Genomic DNA, 21,079 nt, shown 5'->3' on the forward strand with positions numbered 1-21,079 from the left:
TCCAGGGGTCTGATATTTGCTCTTTCCCTCCCTCCCTCATTATGAGGAAGGTAAATGGGGAGGGGAAAGAGAAGGTTCAGCCACGCCATGAAATCCCCATCCCAGTGTATATTTTACAGTGCGTTCCAAAGGAAAGTAACATAGGGGGGGCGCCTGGGTGGCGCAGTCGTTAAGCGTCTGCCTTCAGCTCAGGGCGTGATCCCGGCGTGCTGGGATCGAGTCCCACATCAGGCTCCTCTGCTGGGAGCCTGCTTCTTCCTCTCCCACTCCCCCTGCTTGTGTTCCCTCTCTCGCTGGCTGTCTCTCTCTGTCAAATAAATAAAATCTTAAAAAAAAAAAAAGTAACATAAGGAAGGGCAGAGGTCCTGCTTGCCCTGGACACACACGCACACACACACGTGTGTGCACACGTGCGCACACATGCGCACACATACACGCGTGCACACACGTGCGCGTACACACATGCACACATACACACGTGCACACAGATGCACACACATATACACACACATGTGCACACACGATACATGCATGCACATGCACACACAGCACCAGCTTGTGGCTGCAAAGCACTCCACAGATTAGTTCCGAGAGCATCAGTTCCAGAAAGAGAGAACATAATATTTTTTAAGCACTTTAGAGATAAAAAGCCCTTTCAAATATATGATCATTTATTCTTCATGATAATTCAATGAGGGAAATGATCTTATCAAATGTTTTTCCAGATGTAGACACAATTAGGAGAATGTACGTAACGTGCCCACCGTCACGCAGTCAAGAAGAGCAGAGCCTGACTTTCTACTAGGATTGTTCACCTCCAGACCCTCCCCCTCTTCTGTCCGTACCACTCTGTGAGGCAACCCCATTGGGCTTCCCCCTCCACAAGAATTTCCCACCCAAAAATATGCCTGTGGAGCCCTGCCTCCTCTGTGTGCCACATTGCTTCCACACGTGGTACACGGTTGGTGTAGACATTTCCACGAGGGGAGCCTGACTTCTACATGGACGTGGGGTCTCCGCGGTTAAGGACAGTAAGGCCTGCCACAGGTCTGAATGGGATTCTCTTCGGCGTTTCCTGGGTAGCTGCCTGGGACCGGGAAGCCTGCCCCTGAGAGTCAGAGCATTGGTTATCAATGAAAGTAAACGGTTTTCCCTGATAATTTTTGTCTTTGAGAACAGTTTTCTAGTAAGGCTGAGGTCCTTGTCTCTTGTACTCCTGTGGCACCCTCAAATAAAGTGAGGCACCCCTCGTGGCCCTCTGACACTGGGTCTGCTCCAATAGCAGTGGCAAAAACTGGTCTCCCATTTGGCATGCTTGAAACACAGGTTTCCTATCCCATAAAGTTTCCCTTCCCAGTTCAGTTTAATGCAACAAGCATTTAGTATGTGCCTACTGTATACTCCAGGGAACTAGCGGCACAAAGGTGAACAGGGGCCTCCCAGGTGAATTAGGACACAGCTTGCAGGAAGGAACCAGCTACCACACGATGCTTGCAGCAATCAGAAGTGTGCACGGTGGTCGCGTGGAGAGGTTGTCACTCACCGTGGCAGGGCAGACCACAGCTAGAGAAAGCGGAATGAGGTAAGGGAGGCCCCACGGAAGAAAAGTCCTTCTGAGCAGCCCTGAACGGTGAAGGGGGCTCACCAGGAGAAGGCAAGAAGGGCATGCCAGGCAGCGGGAAGAGCTTGTCCAAAGTTGCAGAGGGCGAGAGCGACAAGCAGTTCAGCTGCTGCTGCCCCTGCGTGGGGTCGGGGAGAGGGAGGCCTAGACGGGCAGCCAGGGCCCCTGGAAGCCCTGTGTGCCCTACAGAGGAGCTCAGACTGGACTCTGGGGGCAAAGTGTAACAGGAGTAGAGGGGAATAGCATGGAGAGACTGTTGCTCCGCTCTGTTATGCCGACAGCGGTGTGGAGCTCGGGCTGGAAGAGGATACATCCCAAGCAGGGAACTGGTAAAAGGGTGTTGAGTATAACCGTCCAGCTAAGAACCAGTGAGGAGGCACCCAAGGCCCAAACGGCAGGAACGCAGCAGAGGAGACACCACGGAGAGATCTGGGGACGGAAAATATGTTTGTGCCTCTGAAGCTTTATCCTTTGTAACAAACGACTGTCTATTTCGGGAATTCCCTGTTGGGTGCCCGCAGGACCGAAAGAACCAACCCAGACACCAGTCTGAAAGGCCACGGCCAAGCCAACTGCTGGATGATGGGGTGGAGGGCTGTTGGGGTTCCAGAAAGCGTGCACTTGGGAGGTCACACAGTTCTGCAATGTTTAATTTTCAAAAGCTAATTATTAATTTTAAATGAGAAGAAAAAGATTAGAAACAGGAAGCACTCCAAATGTCATGTAGCCGTGTAGATCTTTTTAGTTTACGAGGTGTTAAAGTTAGTTGCAGATTTTCTTCTTTTGCCTGGGGAGAGGAAATGCTTGAGAGGTTTAGGGGCACGTGATGTCAGTGCACACACACACACACACACACACACACACGGATATTCCTGTGTGTGCGTGTGTGTTTAGCAATAAGTAATAACCCAAATCCTCTCTTCTCGCATCTTAAGTCAACGTCTACCAACAGGCACTGCCTGGGATGTGGCCTACAGACCTCCCTTAGACCTTTCCATGATGTTCCACGGTTTACAAAGCACTTTCAAACATACAATTTTGGTTGATTTTCAGCATATTCCCACGAGATTGGAAAGGCGGTGATGTTATTCCCATTTGACAGTCGAGGAAAACAAGGGTGACGGAAGGTAAGAGATTTATCCGAAGTACATGGCTGGCTGGCAGCAGAACTAGGATCTGAACCCAAGTCTTTGATTTAAAATCCAGCATATCTTTCGAATCCTTACGATTCCCCCCGCCCCTCCCACATAAGCAGATTTCCAGTCCCGAAATCTATCCCCTTGCAGCTCCAAAGACTTTTATTTCAATCTGGGATAGGTATCGATTGGTTTCATTTTGAATAGAGATCTTGCTAAAAGGTGATATATACATCTCTACTTTCCCTTGAAGAGTAGCTGAAAGATAATTTAGTGAATGACTCAAGTCATAATTGTGAACTCCTTTTAAAAGCAGTCATGCCCTCGGGGGGACAAAGCGTTTGGCCTCTGTTGGCCGAGGCACTGAACGGCCCCCAATAGTTTTTTTTCTTTAGCTCTGCTCCTTAAACTCCTTTCTCGCACCAGATTTTTATCTGCTACTGTTGGTATGTTTGCTTCTAGCAGCCCCTATTCCAGCTCACATTTGCAGCTTTTATTTGCTAAGGGCTGGAAAAACCAGGTCATTAAGCTCATTACATCTGTTTCTGAAATGAAAATTTAAGGCTCTGAGAAAGGACTTGGTTTGCTCCCTTCTTATTCTTAGTGTGGCTCTAAACAGGTGAAGCTTCGGGCTCTCTGGATAAGCGAGCCACTATAGTAGCTCGACGCAGCTCTCTTTAACATCGGGCTCCCCCTTTGGTTCAATTTTTATTGAGTACGTATCTATCCTGCTACCCCTATTAGCCTGGGATAGGGTTCCCGGGACAAGGGTTGGTTGAACCCCCACAATTGACAGTGTGAGCTAAATTCTCGAAGGCTGGGGAGCAGTTACCAAGTTTGTTATAGAAAGGTTGAGTGAGCTTGCGTCAAAGGATTCTCTAACCATCTGTCTGTTTCCCTGCCTAGAAAGGGAAATAATCTCAGATTCTTACCCAGGTCTCAAGGACTTCGGGCTAAGTGTCTGTAAAATATATTCCAAGGAAGGTGTTCCTTGCTTTTGCCCCCAAAACAACATGAAGATAATGATGGTGCACGTTTATTACCTGGGAGGTCTGTCTTGTTTGCTACGGCCTGCCCAGCAGAGCACGATGCCTGTTACTTACTTAGTAGCTGTTTATTGGATCCGTGGGGGATTAATGCATAAATGCTTCGGACAATCCTAGAATACAGGAAACTGGGTCTCAGAGGAGTCAAATGCCTTCCCAAAGTCCTACAGCCAGGAAGTGGCAGAGGTGGAATGTGCACCTGGGTCTGAAGGGATCTAGAATCAACCCTCTTTCCACCGTATCACACTGACTTAAAAAGTCATACCAAACTAGGCTGATTTCCTTTCCTATAGGGTTCCTTGAAATGAAGATCTGGAGAATGCTGTAATTATTGTACGTACACATGTATTCACGTATATACGCATGTATGTATTACCCCTGGAGGTCAAGATGGGGTCATATGGTCAAGACAGGACTAATTAACAAGTCACTATCATCTAGGAGCGACATCTCCCATGGCATGCCGTAGGACTCTGTGCGTGGTCCAGTCTTGCTAAGAATGCGATCAGTAAATTGGATGAAGCTGTAGCTTGCATACTTCATAAATCTCCGTATGAGGAACAGGGCTACCTAGTACTTTGCCCCAAGATATCAAGTTTAAAAAAAAAAAATCTTGAAAATACAAAGGGAAGGATGGGAAGAAAGTAATAAGATAAAAATGTTGGAGCAAATGTAAGAATCCTCTACTTAGAATATGAAAATTAGCTGTACAAGTTGAGGCAACAGTTAATATTTAAAAATACTTGAGAGACATTAACGAATTCCAAGAGCATGTAAGTTGACAGTGTGATATAAATATCTTTTAAAACAATCCGTAGGCTAGGCTGTACTAACGGAAGCAGAGGATCGAGGGAGGCTCGCCTGTTTGACCACGTAAGTTCCATGAAGACAGGCCGACTATAGGCTGGTCTGTGCTTGGGACGACTGTAATCAGGGCATAACACAGGTAGAGTACTGCTCAATAGAAGTTTGTTGAACGAGGAAATGGATGAGCAAATGAACAAGGGACCCCACTATGCTCTGGCCTATAACCAGATGTCATGTGACAATTGAATGTTGCACACCTGTGGATATCACCCTTAAAGAGGGTGATTGGTAGACCAAAATATATGCAGATAAAGGCATCAAGGCACATAGGAGCTCATCAGAGCCCTGTAAAAAAAAAACAAAACAAAAAAACCCCAAATAAACTTAAAACAGCCCACTGCCCATCAATAGGGTAATAAAAAAGTAAAATTACACTGGAACCATAGAATGTTACGTGGTCACGAAGATCATATAACGATATGTATTGCCATGCAACGATCTATAAATCCCATCTTTAAGTTTAAAAAGAAAGTTGCAGAAGAATACACACAGTATAATGTATACACATATATGTACGTATATATGCACTTTTAAAAACCCACAAGCATTTATACATTTCCATTTGTACCTATGTGCATAGTGCAGGGGCAGAAAGAAAAGTCTTCTAGACATATCCACGCCACACCGAGAACAGGCGTTACCTCTGGGAAGAGGGCTGAGATGGGACAGGGATCAAAAGTCTTCCTTTTTATCTCTATTATTAATTTGTTTACACCCAGAAGGTAGGCCTGTATTATTGTGTGTAGTATTATCATGTGTGCTGTGTGCGTGTGTTATGTGTGCAATTGCTTTCAGCAAAGCAGTCAGAAACCTGATGTGTGGAATCATTTGGGGACTTGTGGATATCAGCATGTCAAGGGCAGATTTCGGGGTCATAGCTCTTCTCAAACATGGAACGGCTGTCAGGAGGAGGGGAAGGACTCGAGGCCTGAAGCTAAGGCAAACAGAGTGACAACGCCAGAGGTCGTGACCACAGGGAGGTTGATCGGGGTCTAACAGGAGAAAAAATGGCCTAACAGCGCCATCGGCTCAACTCTGGAGTGGGCTGCACTTTGGGTGGTGAGACTGAAATCCCGGGTGAGCTTCTGAAGAGACATAGGGGCAAGGGCCATCTAGGGCAAGGTGTGAGATCATTTCATTACATACAGTTAATATTTTAACAACCCCCCCCAAAAGAAGCAAAATCCCAGATGGTAAAAACTGAATATATTTAGCCTCATAAAAATTTGCTCTATTTTCTTCTTTTAAAATGTCACTGCAGATAGTGAAAGCTTAGTTGTAAGATGTCAAGTTATAATAAGTATATTGACATACAAGGTAGAAGGGAGAAAGAAAAAGCCTTTGTGGGGGACAGCAGAGGTCTGGGAAGCCCTTCTGGGAACACGGCACCTCTGACCTATGGGATCCTTTGGTCCTGCGGCTCTGTGTGTCTTTGACTCAGTCTAGAGTTAGAGATGAACCCCAAATTTGCTGATGAAAAATAGTCACAGTGATATCAGGTGTCATTGGAGAACCCTGCCCCCACTGTTTCCAGGAACTGGCCAGGAGAGGGCAGTCCCAGGAGAGCCACATTACCCTAAGAAGCATTTGTTAAGGGGTCTGCTCTGGCTTGGGCTACATGGCTTGGTGCTGAAGCCCACCTCAAAGAGTTTAAAGCACTAGGCTGGTCAGTGTCCTCTAGGCAGACCCTGGATTCCCTAGACAGGGGGCCCTAGCACCAAGCAACCCTGAGCCTCAGCCAACGGCTCCCGGCCCGGCCAGCCAGCAAGCGGAGGAGGAGTTGGGAAATATTTACCCAGAGCCGACTGGATGGAGCCCATGACATACTCTATTTGCATAATCCCAACAAGCTCACCTGCCTGGGGAGAGGGGTGAGTTTTTGTGGATCACTTGCTGAGAAAAAGATGACAGGGAGCAGAGCAGTGTGAAGAACGGAAGGCCGTGATAAGCAGAGAGATGGGAGTTCACGGCACCCAAGACCGAGGGATGGATGGGCAGGCGGACAGTTCCATGCCAATTATCCCTCAACCCATTTATTTAGGAAACACTTGCAGAATGTCCACTCTGTGCCAGGCACTGCTCTACTGGAATAATTAAAATGCAGACCCTTTCCTCAAGTCGTTCACAGTCTGGTCCGGGAGGCAGACCCACTCACGGTAGAAGCCTGTTGAGATACAGAAGGTGGAGGGGATGGTCCCGGGGGGCTGCCTGGAGAAGGAGACCTTTGAGCTGGGTCTGGAAAGATGAATGAGAGCCTGACAGGAGGGTGAGAGTGGGGGTAAACGCCAGCGCCAGGGCTCCCTCCAAACAGAGTCCTGTGTAATTCCCGTTCCTCTCTACCTGCAGGACACCTGCAACACCTCAAAGACAGTTCTCTTGCTTCTCCGGAGCACCCAGCCAGCACTTAGATGTCCTTGCGATCTGGGAAAGAGGGCACCTGACGGCCTCTTGTGAAGTTGGCCTCTCCAGATCCTGCTCCCTCGGAGGCCTGCCCGAGCATTCCCTGAGAACGCTGGGCCCTTGCTGAGTTGCCAGATCCCAGGCAAAGGCTGACCCCCAGGTCCCGCTGCTGTTCCCGGGCCCCTGGGCAAGGCCATGCTCTGGGAAGTACCCTGCTAGTCGGGAAGCTGCCCTCGGTGCTGCCAGGCTGAGTGCAAAGGGGAAGCACCAAGTCCTCAGAAAGGAAGTTGGTTCTGGTTCATGTCAGAGAGGAAGAGAACTTGCCTTTGGGCAGTGGCCTTGTTTCTCGCTGCAGACGGAGTGCTCTTAACCTGTTCTGGCCTGCTGGCTCTCGCCCTAGCAACTCGATCGCTCCTCTCTTTGAGGGTCCCAGCCCAGAGCTAGGGGGCGCAGAGGCGTCCCACCCCTGCCCGTTGCAGGAATCCACGTTTACCGCCAGTGACGGGGTGTCCAAATCTTTCCAGGCCTCATTTACCAGCAAACAAGCCGTCTACAAAACCCACTTCCCAGTCCTCAGATGAGCCTATCCAGGGAGATGGGGCAAAGCTGAAACATTGTTCTTGTTAGGATTACACTCATTCTCTGAGAGATATCACTAGGGGGGTGGGGGAGGGAGTGGGGGGATGGGGGTGGGGGGAGCGAGATTAACGTACAACTCACTTTAAGCAAATAAGTGCAATGGATCATGTTTAGTTCTGACTGTAAAAGGGTATTTTTCATTATTGCAAAGATTCAGTCTGGGGCCCCGGGTGACTCGGTTGGTGCAGAGTCTGACTTCGGCTCAGGTCATGACCTTTGGGTCCTGGGATCCAGCCCCATGTGCGGGCTCTCTGCTCAGCGGGGAGTCTGCTTCTCCCTCTGCCCCTCCCCGTGCTAGTGCTCTCTCTCCCTCAAATAAATAAATACAATCTTTAAGTAAAAAAAAAAAAAAAGAAAAGAATCAATGTAATAGTCCTTTAAATAGCAGGCTCTCTTGGTGAAGAAAGTCAGATTTAGTTTACAAAACTTCGACTTAACGTACATATCGGGAACTGCTCCCTTAGGTATAGTGAGATAGTGAGACAGGCCCGTGTTTGCCTGGCACACACCAAGTCTGGCATATTTTTATTATTGTTCTAGTAACGGGCTGAGTCAGGTCCCAGGGCACAGGGAAGAACCCTCAGAGGAAAGCCAGCGGTCTGGGGTATCTGAGCAGAACTATCATCTGGAAAAAGGTAAACCCCAGACCTCCCAACCAATGTTACTGTGACAGCACCAATAACTCCCGTCTATCGAGTGTTTACCTTGTCCTGGGTACTTTCCATTCAAAATCTCATTTAAACCCATCTCCTAACAATGCTCTAAGGTTCATGCTATTATTTCCCCCCATTTTACAGAGGCAGAAACTGAGGCTGAGAGTGAAGTGACCAGATGACACAGGGCCTGTGGGTAGAGCCAAGATTCGAACCCAGGTCAGTGTGGTGCCAGAGCTGGACCTCTGACCAGCACGCTGTCTGTCATCTGTGAGCCTCAAACCAGGGACACCCTGCAGCAGTCCATGCCAAAGAAATCCGGGTGCCAGCGCAGGAGAGGAGCCGCCAAGAAACAAAAGCAAAACAGGATGTGAACCAAGGATCCTTGGGGCTTGCGAGCCAAGGGGAGTTTAGTAGACACACAGGGCGGAGGCGGGGGGAGTCTTGACGCTTGATGTGAACCCAAGCAGCAGAGGTCCAGGGGGGCTATGGGACGGCAGCTGCGATTAGCAGGAAGATCTGGATTTGGAGACAGCGGACCGGCACCGAACACAGTGCCTGTTAGCAAGGAGACCCTGCATCAAGGTAAACTGAATACGCACTGGCTCGACCACTTACCTGCAAGTTAGTTTGCTATTTTAGGGAACCGAACGGGCACAGAGGTAGGAACAGCTCCTGAGCCCTGGGAGTAGCCTTCAAAGCCATTCTCGGGGCTGGACCAGGAGAAGGAAATTTGAGACGGAAAAAGTATATTTTCAACTGCAGCTGTGAGTCTGGGAGAAGTAATCTCCTGGTTCCTAGAGCTGCCTTGACAGCCCTCTGCCTCGGGGGCAGAGAGAAAGCCAGGTCCCACCCGCGGCCCTGCAGGCACGTACACAGGCAAACACTCCTCTCCTTGCACCCTTCTCACGCACAGGCCCAGGGAGGGGGTGCTTCTCGTGGGGCCAGGGAAACCCTCTGGGTGGGAACCCTTCTTCACCCCACCCTTTACCTGGCACCCTTCCCCGAGCCTGCAGATGTTATCTCTGCCATCCTAGCTGGCAAGCTGTGGCTGTGAGAGGTCTGCGGCAGCCGGTATGAGTGAGAAGGCTCTGGAAATGTGGAAAAGTACTGTACGGGTGTCAAACGAGGGGCTCTGGGCAACGTGAGGTCACGTCTCACCCGCAGGAGCTCGCTCTTTCTCTCTCTCTCTTGCAGCCGGGTACAGTCAGACAGACCTATTGTGTATCTGAGCTCCACCTTGGGTAACTTCCTTAAGCTCTGAGTTACAGTCTCCCCAGCTATCTAATGGGCATAATAATGCTCACTCACCAGGCTGTCGTAAGAATTAAGTGATAGCGAGTAAGATCTAACTCCACGCAAGTGCCCGCACATTCCATCCTCCTCGGTTTGAATCCTGGCTCTAAGCAAGTTCCCTGACCTTTCTGAGACCCCATTGCCCCATCTGTGAAATGAAGAGCATAAAAGCTACTGCACTGGGTTGCTGGCAGGTTTAAATGAGATACTACTTATGAAGGACCCAACCCAGGGTGCTTATTAAGCTGAGGGCTCGATAAATGGTATTAGCTTCTTCCATGATTGGGGCCAAATCCGGTTTCCCTTTCAACACAGCTGCTCCAAAAAGACTCCTGCGTGAGAGGGGGAAGGGCTGGCCCTTCACCAGAGTCTGCCTCCACCAAAGGCAACTCACTGAAATCTCCAAGGGAAGTCCCCCTCTGTATCCCTGCAGAATCAGGGCGAGGGTTAAGAGGCTGGCCTCTTCGCCTGGCAACCTCGCTGCTCTCCATCCCCCCACCCCCGCGCGGAGAGGGAAAACAGTCCATCTCCATGCCCTGTCTAGATGCTTCCATGCACTTACGCCAGTGCTGGAGTAGGGGCCCCAGACGGGCTCCACGGTGGTGTTGGCACACTCTGGTGAGTATGCTAGGGACAGTCTTCCCGAGATTCCACAGCTGCTCCTGCGCCTGTCTGCTCCTCACTGCCCTGCTCTCAGCAAGGCTCGGACCATCCGATACTGGGGCTGAGGCCCGGGGGCCACAAACGCCGAACAGCTGACATCTGAGCCTCGCATGGCTGGCAAAGGAAGAGCCATGCCCAGCTCTCCAAAAGCAAAGACACTGATCAAAGGCTTCCCACCCAAGCTTGGGGTGGGTGGGGGGCTTAGCTTGAGAGCTCAGGGATTGCAGGAAAAATTACCATTCTGGTGGCATCAGCAGCTCATCTAAACTGGTGCGAGCCCAGCTCCGCAGCCACACAGGAAGAGGAGAGGACAAGAAAATTATGGGTTCTCGTTCATCAGAAAGTAATAGGAGCTAATGTTTATTGGTCGATTACCGTATGTCAGAGACTATTCTGAGTTATATATCTCGGCTGTAATTAATCCTTACGACATGCCTAGGAAGGAGACACTCTCACTGCTCTCAGCTTCGGATGAGGGATAGGAGGCACAGTACAATTGGCGCAAGCCTGCTGTCTGATGCCTCCCCCAAGACAAGCAGGGCCATGGAGGGGGGCGAGGCCGGGTTGTCTGGAATCTAGCGGGCCTGGCTTTCAACTCGCCTCTGGATGGCGTGATGGTGGGAAAATGCCTTCACCGCTCAGCGTCTCGGTTTCCTTATCTATAGACCTGGAATGATCCCAACTGCCTCACAGGGTTGCCAGAAGTTTTAAATGGAATAATGGATATTTGACATCATGATAAGAGCTAATAATGCATTTTGCGCTCCGTGCCTGCACACAGGCAGGAGCCAGTAAATATGATTATTGTTCTATTACCTTGACCATTGTGGGGAAATCCCCCTGGAGGAAGGAGTCATTTAATCTTACCCGTCACCTCTTGCCTGAAAATTAATCCTGCGGCTCATCTATCTAAGCCATTCCTTGAGCCCAGCTCATCCCCTGTTCCGGCAGCCCTGGCTGACATAGCGCTCGTCCCGATATTTTTAGGAATGTCTCGGACCCGTCTCCCTCACTGGATAGCAAGTACGTTCTCCGAGGGCAGGGGCTGTGTGTGTAGAAGGACCACAGCCTTCACAGCAAGTAAATCCTGCTTCCCTGGTGGAAGGGACCTGTGTCCCTGGTGGGTCTGGGTCAGCTGTCCTCACTGGGGATGACTGCCAACCTGGAAATCATTTTCTGAAAACTGTGGGGTGATCTTTCTGGCTAATGGGGGGGGGGGAACTCGGTTTGCATTTACCGGGCAGAGGGTAGGCATTCTAGATCTGCTAGTGCAGAAGGGGACACCGAACAAGAAGCGTTTCTGTTCCAGGCACCTTTCATTCAACTTCCAAATGCCGCACCTGACATCTGTGTCCGTGAGCAGCATGCCTGCCTGTGATCATGGGAGCCTAGAACCCAATTCATTTTTTTTTTATAGGAGCACCAAGTATCTTTTGCATACTTTTAATAGGCACTGGCTTTTTTCCGGGGATGCCATTTTCTGTGTAAATTGAGGAAAGATTTTTATCTAATTTTGTTTGGACCTTTATGGAGAATTCACATTTTGGAAAATCACGGCTTTTGAGCTGCCGCTAGAACATACCATTATCAGTCTATATTTGTGTCTGTCGTCTGGACACTAGCATGCTATTGGCTCGTTGAACCTTCCCAGGGAGTATGCCCAAGGATTTGCTTGCTGAAATATCTATTATTTTAGTTTAAATTCTTTTTCATTCTTTTATTCAAATCAGAGCGTCCTGTGAATGTTTATTTGTGTTTTCTATAAATTCCATTCTAGGAGACTAAGGGGGCTTTCTAGAATCCTTGTTCCAAGGGACATTGGGTCTGATAAGGCTGAGAACCACCGTTTTAGAAGGAAGTGGGTGTGTGGGGGTTGGTCCCTTCTGGTCCCTCTGTTCAGACCTGCCTGTTGGCTAGCAGGGACTTTAAGGTCTGTCCTTCCCCAGCTCTACCTGTGTCTGGTGGCCGTGTTTCATTCTTAAGTACGGTCTTTGGAAGCCCACTGTGGCCTTGCATCAAAACCGTGTCTCCAACACAGTTCTGTCAGCCTCCTGTATCTGATTTTCAATCGCTTTGGCACCTCAGAGGGGAAAGAAAATGAAGGATCTTACGTACAAACACTTGAAGTTGGGCAAAATGCAGCTTGCTGGCTCCTCGTCTTCTTCTGCCTCTTAGCCTGCCCCCGCACCCCTGTAATCCTGTCTCTACTCGGAAGCACGGAAGCAGGAGCTGGGTGCCCCGCAGAGGGAAACAAGCCTCAGAGGACCGATAGTCTGGCCAAACTTAATTTCCATCCCCACTCCCACCCGCCCCGAGATCTTGTAGGGAGATCTCAGAGCCTTCCTCCAGCTCATGACCCTGACCTGTGCCTGACAATGGGTGCCTGCCCGGCTTTCTGAAACTTGCAGAACCAGCCCGATTGGCATTAATATCACAGTGCAGGGGACCTCCCTCTCCCCCGCTGCCTCCTCCACTGTGTTTTCTTCCCCACTGGCTGGGAGCTCCTGTGGGCAGGACCCATGTTCTAGTCCCCTCTGACTCCTCACTACCCAGGAAGTACAGGTCGGTGGTACGAAACGGTCGAACTTGGTTGACCAGTTCCTTCCCTTGCCGTCTGGGGCTCGGCTGCTCTAGCGCTGGCTCTCCCGAGGCTGCCCCCTGAGCGGCCAGGGGAGAGCGCTGACTATGCCATCCCTGCAGACCCTCCCTTGCCAGCTTGAGAGCCTGGTCTGGCCTGGCCTGCGTTCCCGTTATGGGCCTCCCTGGAGAAGCCGCTCCATCATTCTGGACCCTCAGAGACCTTCTTCCCTTAGGCTGAATTTTGTTGATTTTAGAGAAGATGCCCCACTGAGCTAATTACATACTACAAATCAACACATCCTGGGAGCAGCCAGAGAACCACGGTGGTTCACGCTCAAGAAAACAATGAAGGGAAATCCCATCCAATTTAAAGCGTAATGCTATATGGGGGCATGCCGGGGTAACTGCTTGTGGCTGGCTGGCATGGGAGAGACACCTACTGGTGCAGGCGAGCTGAGAAAGCTGTCAAGCCTAGGACGGAGAGAAAACCCCAGGTCACAGATTCTCAGCTTTGGTGGCACGAAGCTTAGGGACAAGGACACCTGCCAACTTGCATCAGATATCCTCCTGGCCTCAGAGAACTTTTGGAGTCTTCTAGCAAGATGGCACTCAACAACATACGTGGAAACATTGCTCTGATCTGTCTGGTGGAACCTCGTGGCCCGTGGGGAGCGAGGGATTCAGAAGTCACTGGGACAGAACAGCTTGAGGCTCCCCGGTGGGGGACCCTGTCCCTGCGGACTCTCTAAGGCTGCCTGAAGCCAGTTCGATCATCCGACGTCCTTCTGAAGACAGCTGTTGGTCCAAAGAGCAGGGAATGGAGGCGGAGAGCTGTCCCCTGGGCTCCTGACCTCACTGACAGGGCAACCAGCCATGCCACCATCTCAGACGAGTCCTTCTCTTCTCCTAGGCTACCCCTTCCAGTGGCTCTGTCCTCTGTCCACATTCTCTCTTTTCTGTCTCCTATGCTGATGGTATTTCCTATCCTTCCCCAGACCCACACCCACCAAAGTCTCCCTCATCTTCCAAAGCCTTCCTTTCACACTGTCTCCACTTTAGGCCAATACCCCCCCCCCCCGCTTTGTCACCTCATGAGCATGTCTCTCCCTCATTTCCTGAACTCTGACTTGCCCCCCACCTGCAGCAATCAGGCATCCGTGCTTAGCACAGACACCACAATGAGGACATCGCTGCTCGTCTCACTGCCAACCCAGAACCCGTCTTCAGGCTTCGGGCGCTACGGTACCTCTGTAGCCCTTGACGCTGCAGCTATCCCACTGCCATGAACATCTCTCCTTTGTGGGTGCAGCTCTCCTCCCCGTCCCTTTGACCAGCCCTCCTTCGTCTCATCTGTAGGCACCCACTCCTCAGCCTGTCCCACACGTGATACTTCTGCCGGTCTTCCCAGGGTCCCCATCCTACTCTGCACACCATCTCTAGGGGGCCTTCCTCTCTCCCACCATTTCAGTTAACACGATTCAATGGTGACTCCCTGATATGCATCCTGACCTCTCCCCCGGGTCCAGATCCCAGTTTCTCACTGTGTATTGGTACCTAGAGCCCATTCTCTGCCTTCCAGCTCCTCCATCATCCGGACATACTTGTCCCACCTCCTGGCCTCTTGAGCTCTGCTTGCAGTCCCTCCCATGCTTAGCATCCCAAGCTTAGAAATCTAAGAATCACGCCGAACCCTTCCCGTTCCTTTGCCGTCTAGTCCAAGCTGTTGTCCAAATCCTCTTTTTCTTCTACCAGAGCTCTCTCTCAAATCTGAGTCTGTCCATGCATACTGACACAGTCATAAAAATAGCAAATACCCATACAGCTTATATGCTCTAGACGCTTATCTGAAAGGCACACGCGCTCTCATTTGACCTTTGCAACCACTCTGTGAGATAGGTACCATTGTTCTCCCCATTTTCCAGATGAGGAGATTGAGGAACATAGAAGGTGAGGCATTTTCCCAAGGCCACACGGCCACACGGCCACGATTGCAGCCCAGGCAGCCTGACTGTGTTCCTGTGCTTGACCTCTTTGCTGTAATCCATCTCCTGAACTTTGCCCACTTCTCCTACCCCAACAGCATTCCGTCAGGCCTCTCCTTCAACCTCCCTTCCCTCCTCACCCACACCCCCTCTCATGTCCTTCCATTAAATGAAACGAGTCATGCTGGAAAACACCTAGTGGCTCCCTACTGCCCACAGGAGAAAATTCCTTGCTGTGCATTCAAAGTTCTTCACAACTTGGCCCGACTCACAGCTCCGGGTTCTCCTGCCTCAACTCCCCCCATGTTCATCTTCTCACACTTCCCCTGAAGCCATGCCCTTTCTCAAGTGAGCCCTCACACTCACTGGCTGCTATGCCTGGAAAATTCTTGCTGCCCTCTCCACCAGTCAGATCCCTTGCTCTTTCCCTGTCCCCACTTCAGACACCATTTCTGTGGTGATGTCCTCAGGCAGGTATCCAGGAGCTCAGCGTTACCCATCTCGTACGGAATTCACTGTGCTGTTTTGTAATTTATCTTCTTACTCATGACACCCGCTCTCCAGCGCTTCAGAATGACTAAACATTCAAAGAATGAATGATGGGCCCCACATCCAGCCTGCTGGATCCTTCTGCCTCTGCCCCTACATTTCAAATGATTCTTTTCACTGGATTACATGAAATCATAAAGACTGGAAAGATTTCATGGGACTTTTTCCCCCCACTCTCTCCAGCTCAGGGTAAAGAAATGGACACTCTCTTTCCTATTTCTCTTTAGAGAAAGAAATGAAAGGAGAGTGGGAGTCAAACCAACTAGTCAGAATAGGGCAAGAAAGAACAAGGAAACGTAAGAGACAGATTGTAGGAGCTTGGAGATCACCCCATACAAGCGTCTTCATTCTATCTGAGAGGAAACTGAGGCCCAGTTAGATGAAGATGTCTGTCTAAGGGCAACGACTAGTGAAAGGTAGAGAAACAGCATTGGCACCAGGACGTCCTCCTCCCCATCCGGGGATCTGGTCTTATCCTGCTGCCTCTCCACTTTCTTATCCTTCCCAGGGACGGCAGGGTAACACTGCCTCTGGGCCCTGGGTCTTCCCACAGTCCTCCTCCACATAGGCTCAGGCTGCTTTCCTGGGACCCGGAAGTTAACAGGCTCAGTGTGAAACATCCTGAAGAGCCAGTGGCCCTTGCTCATGCAACTGTAGGACTCTTGAGCCAAGATCTGCTGCGACTTCCAATTGCACCAACTGGCTGAGGCTTTCCAACTGGGGCTTCGACGAAGGGCAGCCGCTCATTCTGTGCTCTCTGGTGTCTGCCAACCCCTTCTCCGTACCATACCAGGCTTCTCCTACACAACCACGCTTGCTTCCCTTCCCCACACCCTCTGCCTCCCATTTCCTCCCAGTTAGTCACAGTGAGGTCACACTCAGCCTCTGGCTCCCAGGCCTCTCCCTGAGGATGGTGTATGTGCCGGGAGCAGAGAGTGGAGGGAGTAGAGAGGAGGATGCAGCCGGGCTTCATGGGAAAGATAGGCTCTGGAGTCCAAGAGATGTGGGTTCGAATCCTGACTCTGCCGGTTGGCCCATCATGTGACCTTCGGCACATTAGCCAATCTTCCAAATCCTTTGCCAAAAAAAGGTGGGGCTGCCTGGGAGGCGCCTTCCTCGCCTGTCGAATGGGGATAGTCACCCTTGGTTTGTAGTGAGAATTCAATGAGATAAAGTGCCCACAGCCCCTTGCACAGAGCTTGGCAGGCAGTGAATGTTGGTTTACTTTCCTCCTTCCCTGAAGTGTGGAGGTATGACCGTCAATGCAGTGCCTTGAGAGATCCCGGGTCTGCAGGAGAGCTGGTGTGAACGTGGACCTGTGGGTGTCCGTGTCGAATGGCACTGAGGGACAGAGTGACAGGTAGCAGGGGGGAGTCGTGGGGGGGGGGCATGGGTGTGTATGCGCGTGAGCAGAGGAGCGCTCCGGCGTAAGAGTGTAAAGGAGTGTGACCTGGCTGAGCCTCTTTCTCCAAAATTCCCCCCTTCTTGAAAGGAAAGATCTGTCATGTCTGTTCTTGTCAGTAATGAGAAATCCAAAAACCCTTTCCAGGGGAGGGAGGAGGGAACAACCCACCCCATGGGGCTCGGCTAAGTGAAGCAAACTCAAGCGAGGCCCGCTCCTGGCAGAAACCAGCATACTTTCTCCTGACTGTTGGACAAACCACACCCCAAAAGATGTTCAAAGGGCCCAGGGCCTCTCTGGAGGCTGCCTAGGGCCACAGGGGCTGCCCCCAGCCTTGTCCCAAGCACGAGGGTTTCTCAAATTTCCAAAAGATCACATAGGCAGTTAAACCCACCAGGCCTGTGGAGCAGGCCACCTCCGGACTGGGCTGGTGTGGTCACATCTTGGTGTGGAATGGGCTCCTCCCCGTGCACCCTCTCCAAGGGCCGGGGACAGTGAGAGGCGGCGCCCAGGCTGCCAGCCTGCCTCCTCGGGGTGGAAAGCACAGGGCACAGGCCCCATCCCAACCTGCTTCGGACTTTCCTTCAGGATCATAGAACCCTTGGGAATCTCCTCCATCCTCCCGCCCTTAAAGCAAACCTGGCAAAACTATCCCCGAGAGAAGAATCGGTCTCATATTCAAAGACCGTCTCTTTCCCTTGGTGGCTGTTCTGGTGTTTAATAAACCATGTTGGCGGCAAGTCCCTCCTCGTAGCTAAGTCTGAAGCCTCTCTCTGCTTCAGGCCTCGAGTACAGAGAGAGAAGTTGGCCTCCACTCATTAGCCAACTTCCACAGTGAACAAAATGCAGAAAGTGCTTGCCTAAGAGGTTTTGGCTTTGGACTCCAGATTATTGCTCTCTGACCACGAAGGATAGGCCCACGAAGCACCCAGCCCTTTAGGAACCATTAGTAGTGACTTCAAATCACGGTATAGATGAAGGAGTCTGATCTCCAGTCCCACCTCAGACCGTCACCTAAACCTGGATGCAGAATATCAGAGCGAGAAGGAACCCGGGATTATCCGGTGCACCCCCACATCGGGATTTTCTGCCCTTCCACCCCGCTTTTCTCTGCCTGAGAGATTCCTACTCACCCTTTAGAGCTAGATTCAAAGATTACCTCCTCCATGAAGTCTGCCCTGAGCTCCCAGGAAGAATGAACTCTTTCCATTTCTGTTTGACACCACGCTTTCTACATACCTCCAGTGAAGCGGAGATGTGAGCGTATTAGGGTTATTCCCTGAGGAGTCTCTCTCTCCTCCCTCTCCCTCTCCTTCTCTCTCTCTCTGTCTCTCTCTCTCTCCCCATGCTAGACTATAAGCTCCTCCAGGGCAGAGATCATGTCTTAAAATTCTTTGCATTCCGACACCCGGCATTGTATACATGCCCCACGCCTCCGGCCAAATTTAGGAATCCATTAATCTTTCAGCTGAGAAAACTCAGACCCCCTTAGCTTTCCTCCCTGCAAGTTACCCTTCCACATCGGCTCTGGCATCATGCTCTGTCCAAACCCTCTCCCCCAGGCTTCCCGCCAGCCCGATATCAAGGGGAAAATTCCTCTCCTTCTGCTCCAACCTTCCCTTCACATCCGGCCAACCCGCACTCTGTCCAATACCACCTGCCTCCACCCGAAGCCCTCCCAGACTAATTTGAACCTCACATGACTCGGCCTTCTCCAAAGGCGCCAAGCTTGTGTCTACACTGTCCCACCGAGCCAGGCTATATACTTTGTCCTGGGCTCTCGTGTTCTGTTCCTCCTCTTTTGTCCCCTATCTTCCCCTTTCCATCAGGAGTTCCCTGAGGGTCCCAGGCCCTCCTTCCTTGGTACCTTCATACATTCCTCTCCATATAGTCGGTCCACACAGACCGACTCACCCAAGAGGCAACTCAGACTAAACGCCGTGATGGGAAGAGAGCTGTGGTCTTAAATTCTGCACCATATCAGCCAAGGACGTAATCCTACATAAGTGCTCCATTGGTCAGCACTCTTTTGAGGGGATAGTGGAGACCCAACACTGGATTGTGGACTGGGGCGGGGGGGACCCCCAAGCCTGAAAGCTACCGAGCCTATGAATAAACACCCTCAAACTTGACATGATCTTCTTTATATCTCCCGCACCTGACGTGGTCTAAGTGGCCGCCCCTCCCACCCCAACATCAATAGAATAAAGGTTTTCTTTCTGAAAGACCTTACCTGCCTGTTGAAATCTAGGCCATTTCGATCATTTCCTGTAAGAGATAAAAATGAAAATATGAGTTGCTAGCAGGATTCAAACAGACTGAAGGTTAGAGGGAAATGGAGATGCGGGGAGGAGCTTGTCTAGATTTCGAAAAGGAACACCCGCTCCCCCTGCGGCCAAAGATCCTCCTACTTATCCTGTTTCCTGGAGAGGTCTTTGGAATACCTCCTCGAACCAGGAAGACTGGCTTGTCCGAGGTCACACGGAGTCACCAGGGATGGAACTTGACATCGCAGAGCGCAGGCTGTCGTGGCTAAGCAAGGAATGACCAGCCGCGGGTCCTAACGCAGTTGCCCCATCCCAGCCCTCCTGGAGAGATGACCCTTAAGTCATGTCAGGTAGACAGGTGTCTGTCCTTGCTTTCTCCCCTCTGGCTCTCATTTCTTGTCTCTTCATCTCTTTCCTTTTATAACAGAACAAGTTATGGTGGGACAAGTAAATGTGCGCTTAATAGAGAAAAAATATTTGGTACAGAAAAAGTATAACCTAGCAGAAAAATCACTCTGCTGAGGGGAAACTGTAATTCATATTTTTGTATATGTTATGGTCTTTTTTTATGCTTGTTTTTCCTCATTGATATTCACCGCTCTGTATAAATTTTACCCTGCTTTTTCCAGTGAACATCATTAATATTTCCCCTATACTGTTAAGGGGCACCATCCGTCTTTTTTTTCTCCTATGCTTGCAAACACCGTTTTTAATGGTTCCTTAATATTCTATTCTGGGGACCATAATTTGCTTAAATATACACCTATTGTTAGGGGATTTGCTTCCATTGTTAGCTGCAATAAAGTTTCCTTTTCCTATAACTCTCTATGGCAGTGGGGGAGCCTGGGTGACTCAGTCCATTAAGCATCTGCCTTCAGCTCAGGTCATGATTCCAGGGTCCTGGGATCGAGCCCTGCATCGGGCTCCCTGCTCAGTAGGGAGTCTGCTTCTCCCTCTCCCTCTGTCTGCTGCTCCCTCTGCCTGTGCTCTCCCCCCCCACTCTGTCAAATAAATAAATAAAACCTTTAAAAAAAAACCACAACAACTCTCTTTGGCGAGAGCCACCAAACGAGCTGCCTTTGTGCACCACGGCTGGCTGGCTCTGTAAGAGCGAGGACAATGACTACTCACTAAATACCGTACGCTCCGAGCCTAGCTCTGGGCTTCGTACATAACAGGGGTTCAAAATACACTGGTTGAGTGAAAGAATAAATGGACAAGTGAATGAATTCAGAACTTTCAATCAGGAAATTCTTCTGCTTTTCATTGGCTCGTCAATAACTTTGGGATAAAGTCTCTGTTTCTTAGCACAACCCACAATTCCCCCTATGACTGTCCCTCAGGATCCCAGCTTGCTCCGTCCCAGGTATCCTGAGCTCATGTGCAAACACACCAAGCCTCTCCCATTTCCGTACTTTCACGCACCACGCCCTGTCACAGAGTGCGTTAGTCCTGCTCTGCTCTGGGCCCCAGGAGCCCTCACTACCACCGCATGGCACATCACGCCATTCCTTTTCTGTGGGCTTCTCTCTCCCAGGAGTCTACGAGTTCCGTGAAAATGGGGACATGACATCCATTCTCAATGGCTACCACCGTTCCTAACCCCGCCCAGGGTCTCAAGAAATGCATGGTAGAAGAATGAATGGGATCTAAGAGAATCCTCTGGAGTTTTAACTTAAGCCCCCTTGCCCTGCTCTGTTCTAACTGAGGATGGGGAAGTGTGCCCTTTCCTGTATGGTTGTGAGGACATCTGCTCCAGCAACCGGCCAGCAAGACGAGAGCAGAGGATGAAGAGGGATGGAGTCCTGAGGCAGGCATATACGGAGTGACCTCTGGATAGCAGCCTGATTTTGAGGTCAATTAAGATAATATATAAAATCCGCAAGGGGAGCTAAAGGTAGGAAGGGCCCACACACTGAAAGCAGTTGCACAGAGAGATAGACTCATAGGTAAAATTGCTTTTTATCTTTTCTTTTAA

At 50.5% G+C, this 21,079-nt stretch overlaps 1 protein-coding gene across 1 annotated transcript in view; it reads right to left on the reverse strand.

The window, feature by feature from the left end:
* The window catches only part of POU2F3 (POU class 2 homeobox 3), a 68,118-nt gene that overhangs the window by 26,324 nt on the left and 20,715 nt on the right, over positions 1-21,079 (reverse strand). Inside the window, exon 3 of the mRNA XM_087868026.1 lies at positions 19,068-19,102. Coding sequence (XP_087724152.1) covers positions 19,068-19,102 — 35 coding nt within the window. The remainder of the gene's footprint in view (positions 1-19,067; positions 19,103-21,079) is intronic.

The sequence above is a fragment of the Ursus americanus genome, chromosome 16 (genome assembly GCF_024610735.1).
Source record: "Ursus americanus isolate L20-20 chromosome 16, mUrsAme1.1.p, whole genome shotgun sequence".
Lineage (NCBI taxonomy): Eukaryota > Metazoa > Chordata > Mammalia > Carnivora > Ursidae > Ursus > Ursus americanus.